General features: G+C 34.4%; 1 protein-coding gene across 1 annotated transcript in view; it reads left to right on the top strand.

Moving 5' to 3' along the window:
- Positions 1 to 22762, top strand: part of RP1 (RP1 axonemal microtubule associated) — a 296245-nt gene that overhangs the window by 48089 nt on the left and 225394 nt on the right. The window contains exons 4-6 of the mRNA XM_087864419.1: positions 8819 to 8905; positions 11827 to 11959; positions 21162 to 21313. Coding sequence (XP_087720545.1) covers positions 8819 to 8905; positions 11827 to 11959; positions 21162 to 21313 — 372 coding nt within the window. The remainder of the gene's footprint in view (positions 1 to 8818; positions 8906 to 11826; positions 11960 to 21161; positions 21314 to 22762) is intronic.

Genomic DNA, 22762 nt, shown 5'->3' with positions numbered 1-22762 from the left:
AGGTCCCCACCAGGGATGTGGGTTGGCTAGACTGTCTCTGCCACTTCTATCCATCTTGATGTGGCTTTTTCTTTATGTATTTGGTTGTGGGAGAGCTGTTCTACTAGTCTTCAGGTCATTCTCAGAGTTGTTTTGGTGTGACCATGGGAGGAGGTGAGCTCAGGATCTTACTAGTCTGCTGTCTTGATTTTATCTCTATTTCCATACTAAAGGCTGCTGCTTGAGGGTCTGGTTTCCAATCAGTCTGAAAGTAGGTGCCAATTGAGATCCCTCCCTTTGGAGGACTGACAGTTCTTGGGACAGCCTCAACAACTGGAACCTATAAAGAATAAGTCAGGCTGCTTACACAGTCAGAAAGGTCCAAGAGACAACCAAGTACTAGGACAAGGTTGAATGATAAGGTTCAGTTCCTATACAAGGGCATTCTCTCAAGATTGGAATAGGTGGCTGTTTTACTTTATATATAGAAATAAACATAGAGAATCAAGTAAAATGAAGAAACAGAGGAAAATATTTTAAAAGAAAGAACAAAACAACTTGCTACATATAAAGGAACCTCCATAGGATTATCAGTGGATTTGTCAGCAAAAATATTGCTGGCTAGAAGGGAGTGGCATGATATATTCAAAGTGCTAAAGGGAAAAAGCTTGCAACCAAGAATGTGAACTAGAAGATTATCTTTTAGACTTGAAGAGAGATACAGAGTTTTCCAGATAAGCAAAAACTAAAGAGTTCGTCTTCACTAAACTGGCCTCATAAGAAATGTTAAAGGGACTTCTTTAAGCTGAAAGGAAAGGGTGATCATTAGTAAGAAGAAAACATCTGAAAGTAAAAAATGTCTCTGGTTAAAGTAAATCTATAGTAAATGTAGTGGCTTAAGTACTTACAAAGCTAGTAAAAAGATCAAGAGACAAAAGCAGTAAAAATTACTATAACTATAATAATTATTTAAGGGACACACAAAAAAAGATGTGAAATGTGACATCAAAAACATAAAACTTGGAAAGGGGAGTAAAAATGTAGTTTTAGAATGTATTTAAACTTAAACTGCTATCAACTTAAAATAGACTTTTATATATACAGGCTGTTATATGTGAGCCCCATGGTAACCACAAAGCAAAAATCTATCGTAAATACACAAAAGATAATAAGAAAAGAAATTAAGCATAACATTAAAGAAAGTCATCATACCACAAGGGAAGTGATCTAGAGAAGAAAGGAACAGAGAGGAACTATGGAAATAGCTAGAAAACAGTGAACAAAATGGCAGTAATTCATACCTATCAATAATTACTTTAAATGGAAATGGACTAAATGTTCCAATTGAAAAACATAGGATGGCTGAATGGATAAAAATCAAGACCGTTCTATATGCTGTCTACAAGGGACTCACTTCAGATCTAAACACGCACAGACTAAAAGTGAAGTAATAGAAAAAGATATTTCATACAAATAGAAACCAAAAGAAAGCTGGGATAGCTATACTATCAGACAAAATAGACTTTAAACAAAGACTATAATAAAAGACAGAGATGAGCATTATATAATGATAAAGGGGTCAATCCCAGAAGAAGATATAACATTTGTAAATATTCATGGACCCAACACATGAGCACCTAAATATATAAAGCAAATACTAATAGACCTAAAGGGAGAAATTGATGGCAGTATAATAATAGTAGGTGCCTTTAATTTCCTGCTTATGTCAATGTTTAGATCTTTTAGACAAAAAATTAATAAGGAAATATTGGCCTTAAATGACACAGTAGACCAGATGGACTTAATAGATAAATACAGATTATTTCATCCTAATGCAGCAGAATACACATTCTTCTCAAGTGCACATGGAATATTCTGCAGGATAGAATATTCTGCAGAATAGGGCGCCTGAGTGCCTCAGTTGGTTAAGCATCTGCCTTCAGCTCAGGTCATGATCCTGGAGTCCTGGGATCGAACCCCACATCAGCTCCCTGCTCAGCAGGGGGTCTGCTTCTCCCGTTGCCCCTCACACTGCTCTTATGCTCTCTCTCTCTCAAATAAATAAATAAACTCTTTTTAAAAAAGAATATTCTGCAGGATAGGAATAGTCTTCAGGCCACCAAACAGGTCTCAATGAATCTAAGAAGATTAAAATCATATCAAGCATCTTCACTTACCACAATAATATGAAATCAGAAATCAACTAGAAGATAAAAATCTGGAAAAATCACAAATATGTGGAGATTAAATAACAAGCTAGTGAATAAGGAATGGGTCAGTGAAAGGAGAAATAAAGAAAAATATCTTGGGACAAATGTAAATGGATATACAACATACCAAAATCTATGGTAAGAGCAGTAGCTGTTCTAATAGGTAAATTTATAGCAATACAGGTCTATCTTAAGAAACAAGAAAAATCTCATATAAACAATTTAACTTTACACCTAAAGAAACTAGAAAAAGAAGAATAAAGTCCAAACTTAGTAGAAGGAAGGAAATAAAGATCAGAGGCAAAATGTATGAAATAGAGATTAAATATACAATAGAAAAGATCAGTGAAACCAAGAGCTGGTTCTTTGACAAGATAAAATTAAAAAACATTGGTGAGACACACTGAGAAAAAGAGAGATGGCTCAAATAAAATCAGAAATGAGAGAGGAAAAGTTAAAACTGATATAAAAAGAAAAAAGAAAAGAAAAGAAAAAGGATCACCAGAGATTACTGTGGACAATAATACACCAATAAATTGGACAGCCTATAAGAAATGGATAAATTTCTAGAAATATACAACCTTCTAAGACTGAGTCATGAAGAAATAGATAATCTGAATAGACTGATTATTGGTAGGAGATTGAATCAGTAATCAAAAACTCCCAGCAAACAGAAGTCCAGTAATAGATGACTTCATAGGTGGATTCTACCAAGCACTTAAAGGAGAATTAACGCATGTCCTTCTCAAAATATTCCAAAAAATTGAAGAACAAGAGTTGCTTCCATACTTATTTTTCAAGGTCAGCATTACCCTGATACCAAAACCAGATCAAGGAACCACACACACACACAAAAAGAAAATTACAGGCCAGTATCATTGATGAATATTGATGCAAAAATCCTCAACAAAATATTAGCAAAACAAATTGAATAATACATTAAAATGATCATGCAACATGATCACGTGGGATTTATTCCAGGGATACAAGGGTGTTTCAACATCTGTAAATTAATCAACATGATATACCACATTAACAAAATGAAGGATGAAAATCATGTTCATCTCAATAGACACAGAATTTTTTTGACAAAGTTCAACAGTCATTTATCATAAAAACTCAACAAAGTGGTTATAGAGGGGATATACCTCAACATAATAAAGGCCATATAGGACAAATCCATAGCTAACATCATACTCAGTGGTGAAAAGCTGAAATCTTTTCCTTTAAGATCAGGAATAAGATGATAATGTCCGTTCTTTCTTGTCATTTTTATTCAACATAGTATTAGAAGTCCTAGCCAGGGCAATTAGGCAAGACAAAGATATAAAAGTCACTTAAATTGTAAAGGAAAAAGTAAAACTGTCACTATTTGTGGATTACATGTTTTCATATATAGTAAACCCCTAAGAATCCACCAAAAAATTGTTAGAACTAATAACAAATTCAGTAAAGTTTCAGAGTACAAAACCAATATACGAAAATCTGTTGTGTTTTTATACATTGACAGTGAACTATAAGAAAGAGACACTAAGAAAACAATCCCAGTTACAATTGTATCAGGAAGAATAAAATACCTAGGAATAAATTTAATCAAGGAGGTGAAATTCCTGTACACTGAAAACTAGAAGAGAGTGATGAAAAATATTGAAGACATAAATAAATAGGAAGATACTCCATGCTTATGGATTAGAAGAATTAATATTGTTAAAATGTCCATATTAGCTAAAGCAATCTATGTATTAAATGCTTCCTTCTGAAAATTTATGGCATTTTTCACAGAAATAGATCAATCCTATAATTTGTATGAAACCACAAAGATCCCAAGTTGCCAAACCAATTCTGAGAAAGAACAAATTTGGAGGTATCACAATCCCAGATTTGAGTATACACTACAATAGCACCAAAAATCATACCTTATCTCGGAATTAATTTAACCAGAGAGGTAAAGGATCTATATTCTAGAAACTACAAATCACTCTTGAAAGACATGAAGAAGACACAAAAAATGGAAAAATATTCCATGCTTATGGATCGGAAGAATAAACATAGTTAAAATGTCTATGCTACCCAGAGCAATCTACACTTTCAATGCCATCCCGATCAAAATACCAATGGCATTTTTCAAAGAACTGGAACAAACAGCCCTTAAATTTCTGTGGAACTGGAAAAGGCCCCGACTTGCCAAGAAATTGTTGAAAAGGAAACACAAAGTTGGGGCATCACGTTGCTGGATTTCAAGCTATACTACAAAGCTGTGATCACCAAGACAGCATGGTACTGCCACAAAAACAGACACATAGACCAATGGAACAGAATAGAGAACCCCAAAATGGACCCTTGGCTCTATGGTCAACTAATCTTTGACAAAGCAGGAAAAACATCTGGTGGAAAAAAGACAGTCTCTTCAATAAATGGTGCTGGGAAAATTGGACAGCTACATGCAAAAGAATGAAACTTGACCACTCTCTCACACCATACACAAAAATAAACTCCGAATGGATGAAAGGCCTCGATGTGAGACAGGAATCCTTCAAAATCCTAGAGGAGAACATAGGCTGCAACCTCTTTGACATCGGCCACAGCAACTTCTTTCATGACACGTCTCCAAAGGCAAGGGAAAAAAAGAAAAAATGAACTCGTGGGACTTCATCAAGATAAAAATTTTCTGCACAGCCAAGGAAACAGTCATCAAAGCAAAGAGGCAACCCACAGAATGGGAGAAGATATTTGCAAATGACATTACAGATAAAAGGCTGGTATCCAAGATCTATAAAGAACTTCTCAAACTCAATACATGAGAAACAAATCAAAAAGTGGGCAGAAGATATGAACAGACACTTTTCCAATGAAGACATACAAATGGCTAACAGACACATGAAAAAATGTTCAACATCACTAGCCATCAGGGAAATTCAAATCAAAACCACATGGAGACCAACATTCTAACCTTATGCCAGTTAGAATGGTAAAAATTGACAAGGCAAGAAACAACAAATGTTGGAGAGGTTGTGGAGAAAGGGGGGATCCCTCTTACATTCTTGGTGGGAATGCAAGTTGGTATAGCCACTTTGGGAAACAGTGTGGAGGTTGCTCAAAAGGTTAAAAATAGAGCTACCCTATGACCCAGCAATGCACTACTGGGTATTTACCACAAAGATACAGACATAGTGAAGAGAAGGGCCATATGCACCCCAATGTTCATAGCAGCATTGTCCACAATAACTAAACTGTGGAAGGAGCTGAGATGCCCTTCTACAGATGAATGGATAAAGAAGATGTGGTCCATATATACAATAGAATATTACTCAGCCAGCAGAAAGAATGATTACCCAACATTTGCAGCAACATGGATGGGACTGGAGGAGATTATGCTTAGTGAAATAAGCCAAGCAGAGAAAGGCAATTATCATATGGTTTCACTCATTTGTGGAACATAAGGAATAGCAGGGAGATCGGTAGGAGAAGGAAGGGATGAATGGGGGGGTAAACAGAGGGGGAATGAAGCATGAGAGACTGACTCTGGGAAACAAACTGAGGGCTTCAGAGGGGAGAGGGGTGGGGGATTGGGATAGACTGGTGATGGATATTAAGGAGGGCACATATTGTGATGAGCACTGGGTATTATATGCAAATAATGAATCATGGAGCACTACATCAAAAACTAAGGATGTACTGTATGGTGACTAACATAACATAAATTATTATAAAAAATGAATATACACTACACACTTCTAGTAATCAAAACAGTATGGTATCAACATAAAACAGACACATAGATCAATGGAACAGAATAGAGAACTTATAAAGAAACCCATGCATATATAGTCAATTCATGATAAATGGAGGCAAGAATATACAACAAATAAATGGTGTTGGGGAAACTGGACAGCCACATGCAAAATAATGGAACTGGACCACCATGTTACACCATACACAAAAATTAGCTCAAAATCAATTAAAGTCTTGAATGTAGTATCTGCAACTGTAAAACTCCTGAAGAAAACATAGGTGGTAGCCTTTTTGACATTAATCTTGGCTGACTCCAAAGGCAAGGGCAAGAAAAGCAAAAATAAACAAGCGGTAGTACATCAAACTAAAATCTTCTGTAGGAAGGAGACCATCAACAAAATAAAAAGACAACTTACTGAATAGGAGAAGATATTTCCAAATCATATATCTAGGAAAGGGTTAATATACAAAATATATAATTAACTCCCATAATTCAATATCAGAGAAATAATCTGATTAGAAATGGATAGATCTGAATAGACATTTTCCCAAAGAAGATATATAAATGTCCAACAAGCACACGTAAAGATGCTTAACATCACTAATCATGAGGGAAATGCAAATAAAAACCATGTGATATCACTTCTCACCTGTTACCAAAAAGATAAGGAATAATAAGTTGGCAAGAAGAGGAGAAAAGAGAATCCTTGTGCACTGTTGGTGGTGATATAAATTGGTACAATTACTGTGGAAAACACTATGGAGATTTCTAAAAAAAAAATAATAGAAATACCATATGATCCAGCAATTCCAATTCTGGAATCAAAAAATGTGAAAATATTATTTCAAAAAGATATATGTACTCCTGTGTTCATTGCAGCATTATTTCAATAGCAAAGATATGGAACTAATCTAAGCATCCATTGATGGATGAATGGATAAAGATGTGGTATAAATACACAATGGACTACTACTCAGTCATAAAAAAGAATGACATCTTGACACTTGTGGCCATGTAAGTGTACCTTGAGGATATTATACTAAGTGAAGTAAGTCAGAGAAAGACAAATACCATATGATTTCACTTATATGCAGAATCTAAAAAAAACCCACAAGGAAACAAAACAAAACTAGTAGATATCCAGAACTGGTAGTTGCCAGGTGGAAGGAGAGTTGAGGGTATAAATAAGTAACAGGGATGTAGTATTACAGCATTGCTGTAGTCAGTAATGTTGTATTGCACATTTGAAAGTTGCCAAGAGAGTAAATCTTAAAAGTTCTCATCACAGGAAAAAAATTGCGAAACTTTGCGTGGTGACAGATGGTAGGTAACTAGACTTATTGTGGTGACCATTTCATAGGTTACACAAATATCACATCATATACATGAATCTAATATAATGTTATATGTCAATTATAGCTCAATAAAAAAGAACGTTATATATTAATGATAAAGTATTTGGTAGAATTTACCAATGAAACCATCTGTTCTAGGCCTTTTTTTATTGGGAAGTTTTTGACTACTGCTTCAATCTCTTTACTTTTTATAGGCCTATTCAGAATTTCTGTTTTTTCCTGAGTCAGTTTTGATAATTTATGTGTTTCTAAGATTCATACATTTCATATAGGTTAACTAATTTTTTGGCCTACAATTATTCATGATATTCTTTTTTTATAATCCTTTTTCTTTCTGTAAGTTTAGCGGTAATGTCTCTATTTTCATTTCTGATTTTAGGAGTTGGAGTATTCTTTCTTTTTTCTTTAGAGTAGCTAAATATTTGTCAATTTTGGTGTTTTTGAAGAACCAACTTTTGATTTCATTGATTTTATTTACTATTTTCTATTTTATCTCCATTCTAATATTTATTATTTCCTTTTTTTCTGCTAGCTTTGCATTTAGTTTACTCTTCTTTTTCTAGTTCCTAACATTGTATAGCTATATTAATTATTTGAGATCTTCTTTATTCTTTTTCCTCTTCCTCTTTCTCTCCTCCCCATCTGTTTTCTCTTCCCACCTCCTTTTTCCTTCCCTCTCTTCCCTTTCTTCTTCCTCCTTTTCCGCCCCCTCCCCCTTTTTCCTTCTTTTTGCTTAGAGTCTCTGGATTAATTAGGTCAGAATCTCCAAAGAAGTTTTTTTCTCACAGTAAGCTTGCCAACTTAGCTGATGGGTACCCATCTGAAATGATTTCCTTTTTAAGTACATTCAAACTTTAAGGAATTACAGCTAAAATTTCCCTCTAAGCTCTGCTTTCACTTTATTCCCTATATTTTAATGTAATTATTATTTTTCATTAATCTCAAGTTCTTTTTTAATTTCCTTTGCAATTTCTTTAACTTATTGGTTGCTTAAGAGTATGTTGTTTAATTTACACATAGTTGCGGATTTTCAATTTTTCCTTCTTGTGGTGATTTCTAGTTTTATTCCATTGTAGTTAGAAACTATTCTCTTTGTGATTTCAGTCTTATTTAATTTTCAAAACTTTTTTTGTGGTATACAGTCTGCCCTGGAGAATGAATGTTCCATGTGTACTTGAGAGAACTGTATTCTGCTTTTGTTGAGTGGAATGTTCTATAAATATCTGTTATATCTAGTTGGTCTATAATATTGTTCAAGTCCTTAATTTCCTTATTGATCTTCTGTCTAGTTAGTCTACACATCATGCAGAGTGATGTATTGAAATTTCTAACCATTATTGTAGACTATTTCTCTATTCAGTTTTGTCAATTTTTGTTTCATATGTTTTGGCACTTTGTCATGAGATATATACATGTTTATAATTATTATATTTCTTGATGGTTAACCCCTTTATTGATATATAATGTCCTAATATGAGAGCTATTTTTAAATAGATTTTGTGAGATTACTTTGAAAAGACATTTTCTTGGTTCTTTTCTAGATCATGATGGGAGATATTGGAACACTCTTTAAGATTCGTATTGGTCATACTAACTCTGGACCCTCCCCTTCCTGGCACTGTAAAGAGGTAAAGACACATCAACACTCCTGTCCTTTGCAAAACCCTCTGCAAATTCTGTTCAGGAATCAAACCTCAAAGAGGCATTTCACACCTGTTGCAAATTGATGGAATCAAACCTAGATCTTTTTAGTCAGTATGTTTGTCAAAACAACAGTATCATACGCCCTTATTAATAATTTAATTCCTAATTTATTGAGGGAAGCACCTCAAGTAAATAATCCTTTTACCTCTTTGCAAAGAAAAGAAAGTACTTGGGACTCTGGATAAACTCCCATTACTTCTTCTTTTTATTTTAGTTTTAACTATTTTATTATTATTTTTATTAAGTAGAGTTGAAACACAGTGTTACATTAGTTTCAGGTGTACAACATCGTGTTCTGACAATTACATTGCTTCTTGATATGGTTGCACTATTGATGAAAATGTGACTAGGTGAATGTTATCTGTTTTGAAAGGATTGTAAAAATAGACCATTTGTGTTGGTGAAATAATAATCTGCTAGACTTGAATGCCAGCTCTCAAATTTGGTCTATTCATGCTAAGCAAATAATGCCACTTGAATACATTTAGTAGCAAAAAAAAAGGCTTACGTTTTCTAAATTATTCAGAATTAAAAATTTTACTTAGTACCATAGTTGCCAACAAACGCTCTTCAACATTGAAAATCAAAAATCTTGTTATCCATTTTTGTGTATGGTGTATTTCCATCTTTTGTCATTTCAAAATAAATGAACTTATGTAAGCAAGTTCTCAAAATGCAAAGAACATCTTGTCAATCTCTGATATTCTTGGCAGACTTGTTCTACAGTTTTGTAATATGTGAGAAAATTAATGAAAAATTTGTGGAAGATAAGTAATCCCTTAAAAATGCTTTTATTCTGTTAGCAGATAAATATATATATGTATATATATATAGTTGTTAATAATGCCATCTTTGGGACGCCTGGTGGCTCAGTTGGTTAAGCATGTGCTTTCCGCTCTGGTCATGATCTCAGGGTCCTGGGATCGAGTCCATGTGGGGCTCTCTGCTCAGTGGGTGCCTGCTTCTCCTTCTGCTCCTTCCCCTGAGAATATGCTCTCTCTCTCTCACTAGCTTTCTCTCAAATAAAATCTAAAAAAAAAAATAATGCCATCTTCTTTGCATTGAAGTCACAAAAGATCCTGAAGGAAATTGAAAAATGAAACTCACTTTATGAAAATATGAATGTAGAAGTTAGATTACTGCTTTTCTTCTATATGGCATAATCCTCTCTTTTATGCTATATAGAGTTTTTGAAGTATGCTATTCAAATTGATACTTAAGTGATCATATATAACATCTTTTACTTTTTTCTCTCCTAGTAAGTTAATTTATGAAAATTATCATTAATACTCCTGCAACCTGATTTGATTGAAAACCAATAAGCAATATTATATTCATTATACATATATGTTCAGCTGGGATGTTGAGACAGTGGTTAAGTGATCTGACAAGATTTTGTAATATTGCAGAGGAAAGACAAAAAAATTGGCTGAACATTCCTGTTGTCTGTCTTTGTATGACAATTACTGTCATTGAAAGGCAACTTGTTTGCCTGAGTTTTACCTCACCTGTCTTTGAGTACCAATGAAGAAGAGAGGTGTTCTTGATTCAAAGGTTTATTCTAGGTAGATGAGGCACTTATATAATTTACTAATTTTGCCAAGTTAAGTTGCTAGATAATGTGTTAGGTATTTTCTGTTCAATTCTTATAGTTTAGAAGTTTAAAATTTAAAATTTAAAGTAAGCCAATTTGTGCCTATAACTTGAAGGGATTTGAATTAAAACATTTAGTCCATTATAGCAATAATGATACAATGTTTCCAGAGTCCATAAAATAATTGCATTACTTTTAGGACTTTAATCTTGGTTCTTTCAAGTTTAGTTAAGAAGATTACAAAATAAAAAGTTTCAAATGACGATTTATTTTGTATTTCTCAAGTAATTTGGCTTGGGCTTTACTTAAAATAACCAAATCAAATAGCAATGCCAGCAGTCTTGTAAACCAATGATAATCTGTGTTTCTCAGGAAACCTTTCTAAAAGTGTGATTGTACCAAAATCACACATGGTATGAATTATTGAATGCAAATTTCTGGGCCTTACAAAATCTACAGAATTAGTATGTTTAGGGATTGAAAATCTATCTTTATAACAACCTCATTTCTTAAACACATTAAAATAGAAAATCTCTGATTAAGGCATTTTAAAGATTATAAGATTAACAGATAAAATAACACTCACTGAAGCTTTTAAAACAATAATAGTACCCTACTCATGAAAGACAGATTTTAGAATCAGGAATCTTAGTTTCTACTTTCTGATGATTTTTAGAATTCATCTGATCCTAACAGAATTTATTAACATCTTTGTTTAACTCCAGGGTAAATGGAATAGAAAGAATATGGCATAAGAGATACCCAAATAAATAATTATTGCTTAAATTTCATTCATTGCTGAGGACCCACAGAAAAAATACTGTATAAGTTTGATTCTGTAGTGCATGAAATCTAAGCTCATGTTAACATTTTATAAAATCATTTTGAAATAAAAAATGTATTTACTAAGAGATTAGAACAGGGAAGTAATAGATTTTTGAAAATTGTGAATCTCTTTCTAAATAGGAAAATATTGACACTTAGAAAATTTGGGGAGGAAATTGGTATTTTTAGCATTTCAATATAGAGAAGTTAGAAATAGAAAAATTTCAAAATAAAGAAAAGAAATGTCATTGTACTTGAGATGGCAATAAAAGAAGAAATTTTCTTGTCAAGTATTCAACAACTTGTATTTAAAAAGAAGTATCATGATATTCTATGAGCTAAGTGTCAGGCTTGGACAAAAACTTTTATTTGACTCTTTGATAAAGTATTCTAACATGTTTTACAAGAAATACTGTTGCTTTGTAGATACAATTGTGGAACATGAATTCTGGAAAAAAGTTTTATATACCTGTTCAACGATGGTTGGCACGAGATCAAGAGGATGGGGAAATCTGTCGAGAATTTCCTGTTTTAAACAAAGGACAACCCATGCTTCCAGGTAGGGAAGATCCAACTCCAGGAAGCACAAATAAAACTTGTTTGCCTAAATGCTTAAGGACAGGGAACTTGATAAATACATGGTGAGTAAACAAATAAATGAACAAATAATGAGTAAGCAACTGCTCATTTTTTACCAATTATCTCTTCTGATGTGAAAGCTGCATCTAAATATTTTGTAGTTGTTTCATGTACTGGCATTCAGGAATATGTTTTTGTCTACAATTAACCTTGCAGAGAGGTCAAATGAGATTCCTCTATTTTTGTTTTAAGATTTTATGTATTTATTTAGAGAGAGACAGAGCACAAGCAGGGGGAGGGACAGAGGGAGAGGGACAAGCAGACACCCCGCTAAATGGGGAGCCCCATGTGGGGTTCTGTCCTGGGACCCTGGGATCATGAGCTGAATTGAAGTCAGACACTTAACCAACTGAGCCACCCAGGTGCCCCTGAAATGTCTCTTAATCAAAACAAGAAATTAATTTTTAGAAGGTCATGAGACAGTTGAGTGCCCAACGAAGAAGTTATTCCATGGCTAAGAAAGGCAAGTCAGTGTACACTTTAGCCACCAGGTTCTACCTTAGTTTTGAAAGGTAGGAAATGAAAACAGAACTGCTCAGGAAATGAAAACAGAACTGCTCAATGACTTTTTAAGCATTTGGCCAAAAGCAGAGGTGTATTCAAGCCTTATGTAAATATGGCTGAGAAATAGGTTAGTGAGTCACTTGTACTGCGTAGTTCAGGGTGACTCTGTAAGGGTGCTCTTGTGTTGGCTGGCCTCTGCTTTGGAAGAGAATAGAAGAATAAGAAAAAGGTACATAAGAATTATTAAATGGGTAATTTACAAAAATAAATTTTTCTTCTATCCAGAATATTTCTTACCCAAAATGTGATATCTTAGTTTTCTAAAGCAATAAATGGTAATAAATCTTATGTGAAGATTAAGAAGAGTTCCACAATGTCATATAATCTGATATTAGGCTTAGGTACATAATAACTTGTGTAACTTTTTTAGGGAAAGTAAAACATTTGCAGAAGCTGATGATTCCATTGTGACTTTTTAACTAAGGTGTAATAAACTCTCTGTTAATTTTCTGAAGTTGAAATATTTTGATATATTTGAATAGTTCCATTTGCAGAAAAGTGAAGGCTTGTATGAGCATTGTTCTCACCATTCATAAGCATTTTTATCACCCTTTATAAGCATTCTTCTCAACATTCTTCCTCATCAGCCTATTTGCTTCACCCAAAATGAGACATTGGCCAGGCACCCTGTTCCTACCCCACTGTTAGTCAGGATGCAGAGGTTATTTTTTGCTTTTTTGTGTCTTATTTTAACTGTAAAATTCTGTTCAAAGGATGCATATTCTTCAAATACATATTAATTTTTCTTGCTTTGTTTGTAGTACTTGGTACTTAAGGTTTATTAATAAACATTTTCCCCCAGTTTCTTCCCCCAGTTGGAGAAACCTCTTATATGTTATCTCTGTGCTATCTGTACCCTCTCATGTACTCTTAATAAACTTGGTAAGCTTTTAGTTATCTAAATCTCATTAGTAGATATAACAAATGATAGCTGATCTTAGCCATACTTTTGTTTAATATTCTAGCAAAGATTGGTGCTATGTTGAAGTGATGTTATTGTAGATAAGTGACAGCTTTCTCTGGTGACAGAGACATCAGTTCTAGGTGGTATAAACAAGGAAATGCTCGATTAGTGTCTTTTTTGCTATATTGAGTACCTTTGAGTCCATAAAGAATTAGGGCAGTATTTGTCATTTTTTTTTAAAGAGAGAGAGAGAGTGGGAGGGGGCAGGGAGAGGCAGAGGAAGAGAGAGACTCTTAAGCAGGCTCTGTGCCCAGCCTGGAGCCTGACTCAGGGCTCCATCTCACAACTCTGAGATCATGACCTGAACTGAAATCAAGAGTTGGACACTTAACCCACTGAGCCACCCAAGCACCTCAGGACAGTATTTGTCATTTAAGGTAAAAAGAAGTCTTAAAGTGTTTGCCTGATTAACCAGTATACTATCATATATACCTGAAAAAAATATGTTTTATAATTATGGAATTATTTTCCTACAGTGGGTAAGGGTTACTAAGATAACCAGAGCAAAAAAATGGACTTTCTCAGGCTAGTGAGGTATTTCTTTTTAACTTTAATTTAATTTTTTTTTTTATTATTTTTTTAAGATTTTATTTATTTATTTGACAGAGGGAGAGATAGCCAGCGAGAGAGGGAACACAAGCAGGGAGAGTGGGAGAGGAAGAAGCAGGCTCCCAGCAGAGGAGTCTGATGTGGCGCTTGATCCCAGGACCCTGGGACCACGCTCTGAGCCGAAGGCAGACGCTTAACGACTGAGCCACCCAGGCACCCCTAATTTTAATTTTTTAATTGTGATAACAAACACATAACAAAATTGACTGTCTTAACATATGTAAGTGTACATTTCAGGAGTGTTAAGTATATTCCCATTGTTTTGCAACAGATCTTTAGGACTTTTATCATCTTCCCAAACTGAAATTTTATTTCTTCTTTTGTGAATTTTGGCAGATTGTCTATTTCAGGCAATTGGTCCACTTTACCTAGGTCATCAAATTTGTGAACATAGAGTTGTTCATAGCATTCCTTTAATATAATTTTAAGTTTCCATGGGATCTGTAGTGACATTCCCTCTTTGATTTCTGGTATTACTAATTTGTGTCCTCTCTCTTTTTTTCTCAACTAGCCTGGCTAGAGGCTTATTGATTTTATCAATCTTTTTGAATAACTTTTAGTTTCATTGATTTTCCTCTCTTGATTTCTTATTTTTGATTTCATTGATTTCTGCTCTAAGTCTTATTTCTTTATTTTTTGTCTACTTTGAATTTAATTTGCTCTTCTTTTTCCAGTTTCCCAGGGTGGAAACTTAGGTGATTGATTTTAGACTTTTCTTCTTTTCTAATGTAGGCATTCAATGTTATAAATCCCTTAGCATTGCTTTTGCTCCATCCCACAAGTTTTGATAAATTGTGTTTTTATTTCAGTTAAGTTCAAAATATTTTAGAATTTTGCTTCAGATTACTTCTTTGACCCATGTGTTATTTAGAAGTGTGTTATTTGATCTCCATGCATAATGGAATTTTTCAGTTATCTTTCTGTTACTGATGTCTAGCTTAATTCCACTGTGGCCTGAGAGAAGACATTGTATGATTTCTGTTCTTTTAAAGCTGTTAAGGTTTGTTTTATGGCCCAGACTGTGATCTATCTGGGTAAATGTCCCATGTGAGTGTGGGGAAAAATGTGTGTTCTGCTGTTGTTGGATGAAGTAATCTATAGATGTGAATTATAAACCATTGATCCACAGTGTTATTGAGTTCACTTATGTTCTTATTGATTTTCTGCTTGCTTGATCTGTCCATTTCTGCGAGAGGGGTGTTGAAGGCTCCAACTATGATAGTGGATTCATCTATTATTCCTTGCAATTCTATTACATATTCTACATGAGTTTTTGCCTCATGTAGTCTGATGCTCTGTTGTTAAGCATATACACATGAAGTATTATCATGTCTTCTTGGAGAACTGACCTTTTTATCATTATGTAATGCCTTTCTTTATACAGGATAGCTTTCCCTGCTTTAATATCTGCTGTGACTGAAATTAATACAGCTATTCCTGCTTTCTTTTGATTAGTTTAATATGGTATATTTTTCTCTGTTCATTTACTTTTAATTGATGTGTATCTTTATATTAAAAGTAGGTTTCTTATAGATAAAATAAAGTTGGGTCTTATTTTTTAATCCACTCAGACAATTTTTTAATTGGTTCATTTAGACCATTGATGTCCAAAGTGACTGTCGATATAATTGGATTAATATATACCATATTTGCTGTTTTCTATTTGCTTCTTTTATTCTTTGTTCCTGTTTTTGTCTTTCACTCTTATTCTGTTTTTGTGATTTTATTTTATTTTTTAAAGATTTTATTCATTTATTTGACAGAACATAAGCAGGAGGAATGGCCGGCAGAGGGAGAGGGAGAAGCAGGCTCCCTACTGAGCAAGGAGCTCCACATGGGGCTCGATAGGGCTCCATCCCAGGACCCTGGGATCATGACCTGAGCCAATGGCAGACATTTAACTGACGGAGCCACCCAGGCGCCCTGTTTTTGTGATTTTAAGAGAGTATTCAATTGAGAACATCATTCCATTTTCTTTCCTTTCTCAGCCTATCAGTTATACTTTAAAAAAAAACTTTATTAAACTTTATTTAATGGCTGCTCTACAGTTTCAAGTATACATTTACAGCTAATCCAAGTCCACTTTCAAATAACTATATCTCTTCATGGGTAATGTGAGTACCTTATAATAACAAATAATTCTTTTCTTCTATATCTTGTATCATTGCTTTATTTTTTATATATAATAACACACAAGCATATATTATGTATACATACATAAACATATATAAATAAATGCATTGATGCTATTATTATTTTAAATAAGCATATGTTAAATGAGTTAAGAATAAGAAAAATAAAAGTTTTTGTTTTATCTTCATTTATTGCTTCTTTGATTGTCTTTCTTTCTTTACATAGGTCTGAATTTCTGACCTATATTATTTTCCTTCTTTTTTAAGAATAGCTTTTAACAATTTCTGCAAGGCAGGTCTACTGGCAACAAATTTTCTCAATTTTTGTTTGAGAAAGTTTGTATTTCTCCTTCACTTTTGGTAGATAATTTCACAGGGTAGAGAATTCTACCTTGGTGTTTTTTTCTCTTAATACTTTTAATATTTCACTCTTTTCTTGCTTGCATGGTTGCTGAGAACTCAGATGTAATTCTTATCTTTGTTTCTTTATAAATAAGGTTTTTTTTTTCTTTATTTCTTCAGGATTTTTTTCCTTTATCTTTGGTTTCTTGTAGTTTGAAAATGATAAGCCTAAAGTAGTTAAAAATTTTTTTATTTTGGCATTTACCCTTCTTGGTGTCCTCTGAGCTTCCTGGATCTTTGGTTTGATGTCTGACATTAGTTTGGGGAAATTTTTAGTCATTATTGTTTCAAATATTTCTTTTGTTCCTTTCTTTCTTTTTTCTCCTGGTATTCGCATTGTGTGTACATTACACCTTTTGTAGTTTCCCAGAGTCCTTGTTTTTCAGTCTTTGTTCTCTTTGCTTTTCAGTTTTGGAGGACTCTATTGATATATATTTGGAGGACTCTATTGAGATATCTATTGATTGATAAGCTCAGAGATTCTTTACTTATCAGTGTAGCATCTAATAAGCCCATCAAAGGCATTCTTTGCTTTTGTTATAATGTTTTTTTAATTTTAAAATTTATTTTATTTATATTTTTTATTTTTTTAAAAGATTTTACTTATTTATTTAAGAGAGAGAGAGAGCACAAGTGGGGGGAGCTGCAGGCAGAGAGAGAGGGAGAAGCAGGCTCCCCGCAGAGCAGGGAGCCCAACACAGGGCTCAATCCTAGGACCCTGGGAATCATGACCTGAACCAAAGGCAGTTGCTTAACTAACTGAGCCACCCCGGATAATTTTTTTTAAAATTTATTTTTAAAGAGTGTGTGTGTGTGTGTGTGTGTGTGTGTGTGTGTGTGCACAAGTGAGGTGAGGGGCAGAGGGAGAGAATCTTCAAGCAGACTCCCTACTGAGTGCAGAACCTGATGTGGGGCTCGATCCCATGACCCATGAGATCATGACCTGAGCCAAAACCAAGAGTTGGACGCTTAACTGAGTCACTCAGTTTCCCCTGTTACAATGTTTTTTATTTCTAGCATTTCTTTTTGATTCTTTCTTAGGAATCCCATCTTTCTGCTTACATTGTCCATTTGTTCTTGCATGTTATCTATGTAATCTATTAGAGTCTTTGGCATATTAATCATAGTTATTTTAAATTTTCAGTCTGATAATTTCAAGTGCCCTGCCATGTCTGCTTCTGATGCTTGCTCTTTCTCTTCAAATTGTGTTTTTTGCCTTTTAATATGCCTTATAATTTTTTCTTGATAGCTGGCATGATGTACCAGACAAAAGGAAATATAGTCAATAGGCCTTTAGTAATACAGTGGTGAGGCATGGGGGGAGGGAAGGGTTTAATAGTCTTAGAATTAGGTTTCAGTCTTTTAGTGACTCTATGCCTTTGTACCTTGAACTTCATAACTATTTCTCAGTTTTTTTCCTTCTTTCTTAGATGGGACAGGATGGCTGAGTTGGGTATTTCCCTTCCCTGTGCTCAGTCAGGCTCCATTAATACCCTAGCGGGTTAGGATCTGGTTAATTTGTTTCTCAAGAGGGCAGGACTTATTAAGAACGTAGTGAGGGCACTGGTGTAGTTAAAAATGCTTCCCTCTGCCAGAATTAGGGAGCAAATTTTCTCCCATATTTACTGTGAGAACCTAGGCGAGCTCCTGAAGGCAAAACTTACAAAAGTGCAGGGGCTCCTATGATTAAGAACTCCCCCTGGAGTTTTTACCTCTCAGACGGCAATGAACCTCCAACAATTTGTTAATTATAGTTCAGAATTTCCTGTGCCAGCAGTGGTTGCCATGGCAGTTTCTTTTCTTTCTTCCTTTCTTCCTTCCTTTCTTTCTTCCTTCCTTCCTCCCTCCCTCTCTCCCTTCCTTCCTTCCTTCCTTCCTTCCTTCCTTCCTTCCTTCCTTCCTTTCTTTTTAAAAGATTTTATTTATTTTAGAGAGAACATGAGCAGGGAGGGGCAGAGAGGCAGGGAGAAAGAATCTGAAGTGGACTTTGTATTGAGCATGGAGCCCAATGCAGGCTTGATCCCAACCGGGAGATCATGACCTGAGCTGAAACCAAGAGTGAGACGCTTAATCGACTAAGCCACCCAGGTACCCCTCCATGGCAATTTCTATTCATGAGTCTCTGCTACCATCTAAGCTGTGACTCCTTCTTTGTGCATCTGTCTCTCCAATCTTGGGGGCTGTAGCTTGCCCTGGGTCCTTATCTCTTTTATGGATTCAAAAAGAGTTGTCGATTTTTTAGTCTGTTCAGCTTTTTGCTTGTTAGGCTGGAGTGGTACCTTTGAAGCTTCTTGCATGTGGAACAGGGACCAGAGCTGAAACTCTATACCTATTAAACAGTAATTCCCTCTCCTTCATTCACTCACCATTTGGCAATCAACTTTCTACTTTTTATTTTCTATGATTTTGACTACTTTAGAATCATGAGTGGAACATATATTTACCAATTTGTAATTGGCTTATTTCACTTAGCATAGTATTCTTGTGGTTCATCCATGTTGTACTATGTAACAGAATTTCCTTCTTTCTTAAGGTCACAACATGTTCTTTTTGCTCCTCTGACTAGATAATTTCAAATCACCTACTTGTCTTCAAATTCACGGATTCTTTTTCTGGTCAAGTTTACTTGTTAAATCTGCTTAATGAATTTTTCAGTTTGGTTAACTTCAGCTCCAGAAGTTCTGTTTGGTTCTTCACAGTTTCTGCCTCTTTTTTGATATTCTCATTTTGTGCATCGTTTTCCTGATGTTATTTAGTTGTAATTCTGTGTTCTCTTTTAGGTCATTTTTTATCTTTAAGATGAGTATTTGAACTCATTGTCAGGTTATTCATAGATCTCCATTTCTTTATCATTGATCTTTTTTTTTATTTAATTTGTTCCTTTTATTGGGCCAAATATTTTTTTTTGGCTTCATACTCTTTCTTCTCTCCTTCAGCTATGTGACATGAGTATCAGATTTTTATTGTTGTTCCACAGGTCTCGGAGGCTCTGTTTATTCATTTATTATTTTTTTAAAGATATTTTTCTCTTTTGTTAAGTTGGATAATTTCTATTTACTCTTTCTTCAAGTTCAGTAATGTTGTCTTCTGTCCTTCTCATTCTCTGGACCCTATTCAGTAAGTTTTAAAATTTGCTTATGGTGTTTGTTGAGATCTAAGATTTCCATTTGGTCTTTTTTAAGTTTTCTTTTGTTGATACTCTCTATATTTCCATTGATTTTGAGAGTGCATGATTGTTTACAGTAGCATTTGTATCATAGTTGCTGTAAAGATTTTGTCAGATAATTCCAGTACTTCGTATCATTTTGAAGTTGATATCTCTTCTTCATTGTCTTTTCCCATATGATTTGAAATTTTCCTGGTTCTTCATATGCTGAATAATTTTGAATTATATCCTGGATATTTTACATATTATTATTTGAGACACTGGATGTTATTTAAATCCTGTGGAGAATGTTTATATTTTTGTTTTAACAGGCAGTTGACCATTGGTTAGTTTGTCAGGCCACAATTCCAACTGTCATCTGTGGGCTGTGGTTCCATTGTCAGTTTAGTTTTAAAAGACTTTGCAGTGCTATTCAGATTTGTCCCACCTGTATACTATTCATTGGTGAATCTGAGGCCTACATGAAGGTTTATCTATTAGTTTAGATCTCAAAGTCTTTGGTATTCATGCATCTTTAGCTTAGGGATTAGCCCAGGAGTTAATAAAGAGCTTTCTGTGTTTGCCTTTCTTCCCTCTATGAACCTCTTTGGTACTTTCCAGTTCCCTGGTTCCTGTTTTTGGTCTTTTAATGATTAGCTGATGCTTTAGTTTACCTGTTTTGCTGTACATTTCTGTAGTCTTCCTGTGTCCAGGGCTAAGTAATGGTAGAACAGAGAGAGTAAAGGAAACAATTGCGATTGACCCCACCCTATTAAAGCCCAGATCCTGTGAACAGAGGCTGAAGTTCTCCCTGAGAGTGTGGGTTCCTGTTTGCTTCTGTGCCTAGGCACTGGGATGTGAGAGAATGGGGAAATGAAAGGGCAAAAAAAAAAAATGTAGAATATCTGTACTGTCTCCAAGTGTTAGGAATTTTCTTTCCTGCTTCTTAAGCCTGAGCAAGAGGGCTCTCCTGAGCTCCCTGTGTCTGAGCTTCAGTACCTATTTCTAGGTTTCTGGTGAACTGAGTTCAGGGTGGAAGATACCAGAGGACAAAAAAAGAGGACACTGCCACTTCTTGGTACCTCCAAATCTGATCTTCTTTCCCAATCCCCCCAGTACATCAGCATTTTCCTACAGCTGTTCTATGCATTTCATCAAGATTTTATAGCTGTATTCAGTGGGAGAGACTGGGTAGAGTATGTTACTGCATTTTAACTGGAACTGGAACTCTTGATTAGATGTAAGTAATTTTTCTATCATATGAATAATTCTTGTCATATAAAGCTTAGTTTTCTTTTTTTGTCAGTGACAGTATATGAAGTGCATGTGGCAACAGGTGAGCGTTGGAATGCTGGAACAGTAGCAAGTGTGTACATTTCTATCTATGGGGAAAAGGGAGATTCAGGATCCAGACAACTAATTCGATCAAAGAGTTCCTTCAGCTTTTTAAGAGGACAAGTAAGTGACAAAATCTCTTGTCTGATTTTTTTTAATGTGGTAAAAAAATAAAATAAAAATTTACTACAGTCATAACTATGTTTAAGTGTTTTTAAGTTCACTAGTGTTAAATATATTCACAGTATTGTGCAACAGATATCTAGAAATTTTTCATCTTGCAAAACTAAACCTCTGTACTCATTAAAGAACTCCATATTTCCCCCTCCCCTCAGCCCTTGCCAATCACCATTCTATTTTCTGTTTCTATAAATTTGACTTCTTCAGATAACTCATATAATTGGAATCCTACAATAATTGTCTTTTTGTGACTGACTTATTCCATTTAGCATAATGTCCTCAATATTCATCCACGGTGTACAGTGTGGTAGGATTTCCTTCCTTTTTAAGGCTGGATAGTATTTTATTGTACATATGTACCACATTTTTTGATCCATTTATCCACTGATGGAAATTTTGGTTGTTTCAAACTCTTGCCTATTGTGAATAATGTAATAGGTGTGCAAATATCTCTTCAGTACCCTTCATTCAATTCTTTTGAATATATGCTTAGAAGCAGGACTGCTGGATTGTATGGAACTTCTTTTTTTAATTTTTTGAGGAATTGGCATAGTGTTTTCATAGCAAATGCAACATTTTACAGTCTCACCATCAATACACAAGGGTTCCAGTTTCTTCACATCCTTGCTAACACTTATTTTCTGTTTTTATTTAAAAAATTTCTTACAGTAACCATCCTAATGGGTGTGAGGTGATGGCTCATCGTGGTTTTGATTTGCATCTCTCCATTCTTAAATGTCATTTTCACATCTTTTAGACATTTGTCTATTTCTTGTTGAGTTGTAGTTCTTTATGTACTCTGGATTTATTTCTTACCACAAGTATGATTTGTAAATATTTTCTTCCATTCTGGAAGTTGTCTTTTCATTCCTTTAATTGTATCCTTTGATGCTTAGAAATTTTTAATTGATGTAGTCTCCTTTGTCTATTGTGCTTTTTTCTTTTTCTATGCTTTTGGTGTCGTATCCAAGACATCTTTGCCAAATCCAGTGTTCCCAAGGTTTATCCCTATTTTTTTTCCCTAGGAGTTTTTAGTTTTGATTATTCTGTTTAGATTTTAAATCCATTTTAAGTTAATTTTTGTATATGCTATAAAGTAAGGGTCTCGTTCTTTTGCATGTGGATATCTAGGTTCATCAACAGTATATTGAAGAGATTTCTTTTCCCTGTTAAATGGTCTTGACACCTTTGTCAAAGATGATTTGGCCATATATATGCGGGTTTATTTCTGGGCTCCCTGCTCTATCCTATTTGTGTATATTTCTGTCTTTATGTTAGTACTGTGCTGTTTTAATTACTATAGCTTTGTAATATGTATTGAGATTAGGAAGTGTGAAATCTCTAAGTTTGTTCTTTTTTAAAGATTGTTTTACTATTCAGCATCCCTCGAGA

Source organism: Ursus americanus, chromosome 9 (assembly GCF_024610735.1).
Source record: "Ursus americanus isolate L20-20 chromosome 9, mUrsAme1.1.p, whole genome shotgun sequence".
NCBI lineage: Eukaryota > Metazoa > Chordata > Mammalia > Carnivora > Ursidae > Ursus > Ursus americanus.
The sequence above is the reverse complement of the archived record's forward strand: the minus strand, read 5'-3'. Positions and strand labels throughout refer to the sequence as shown.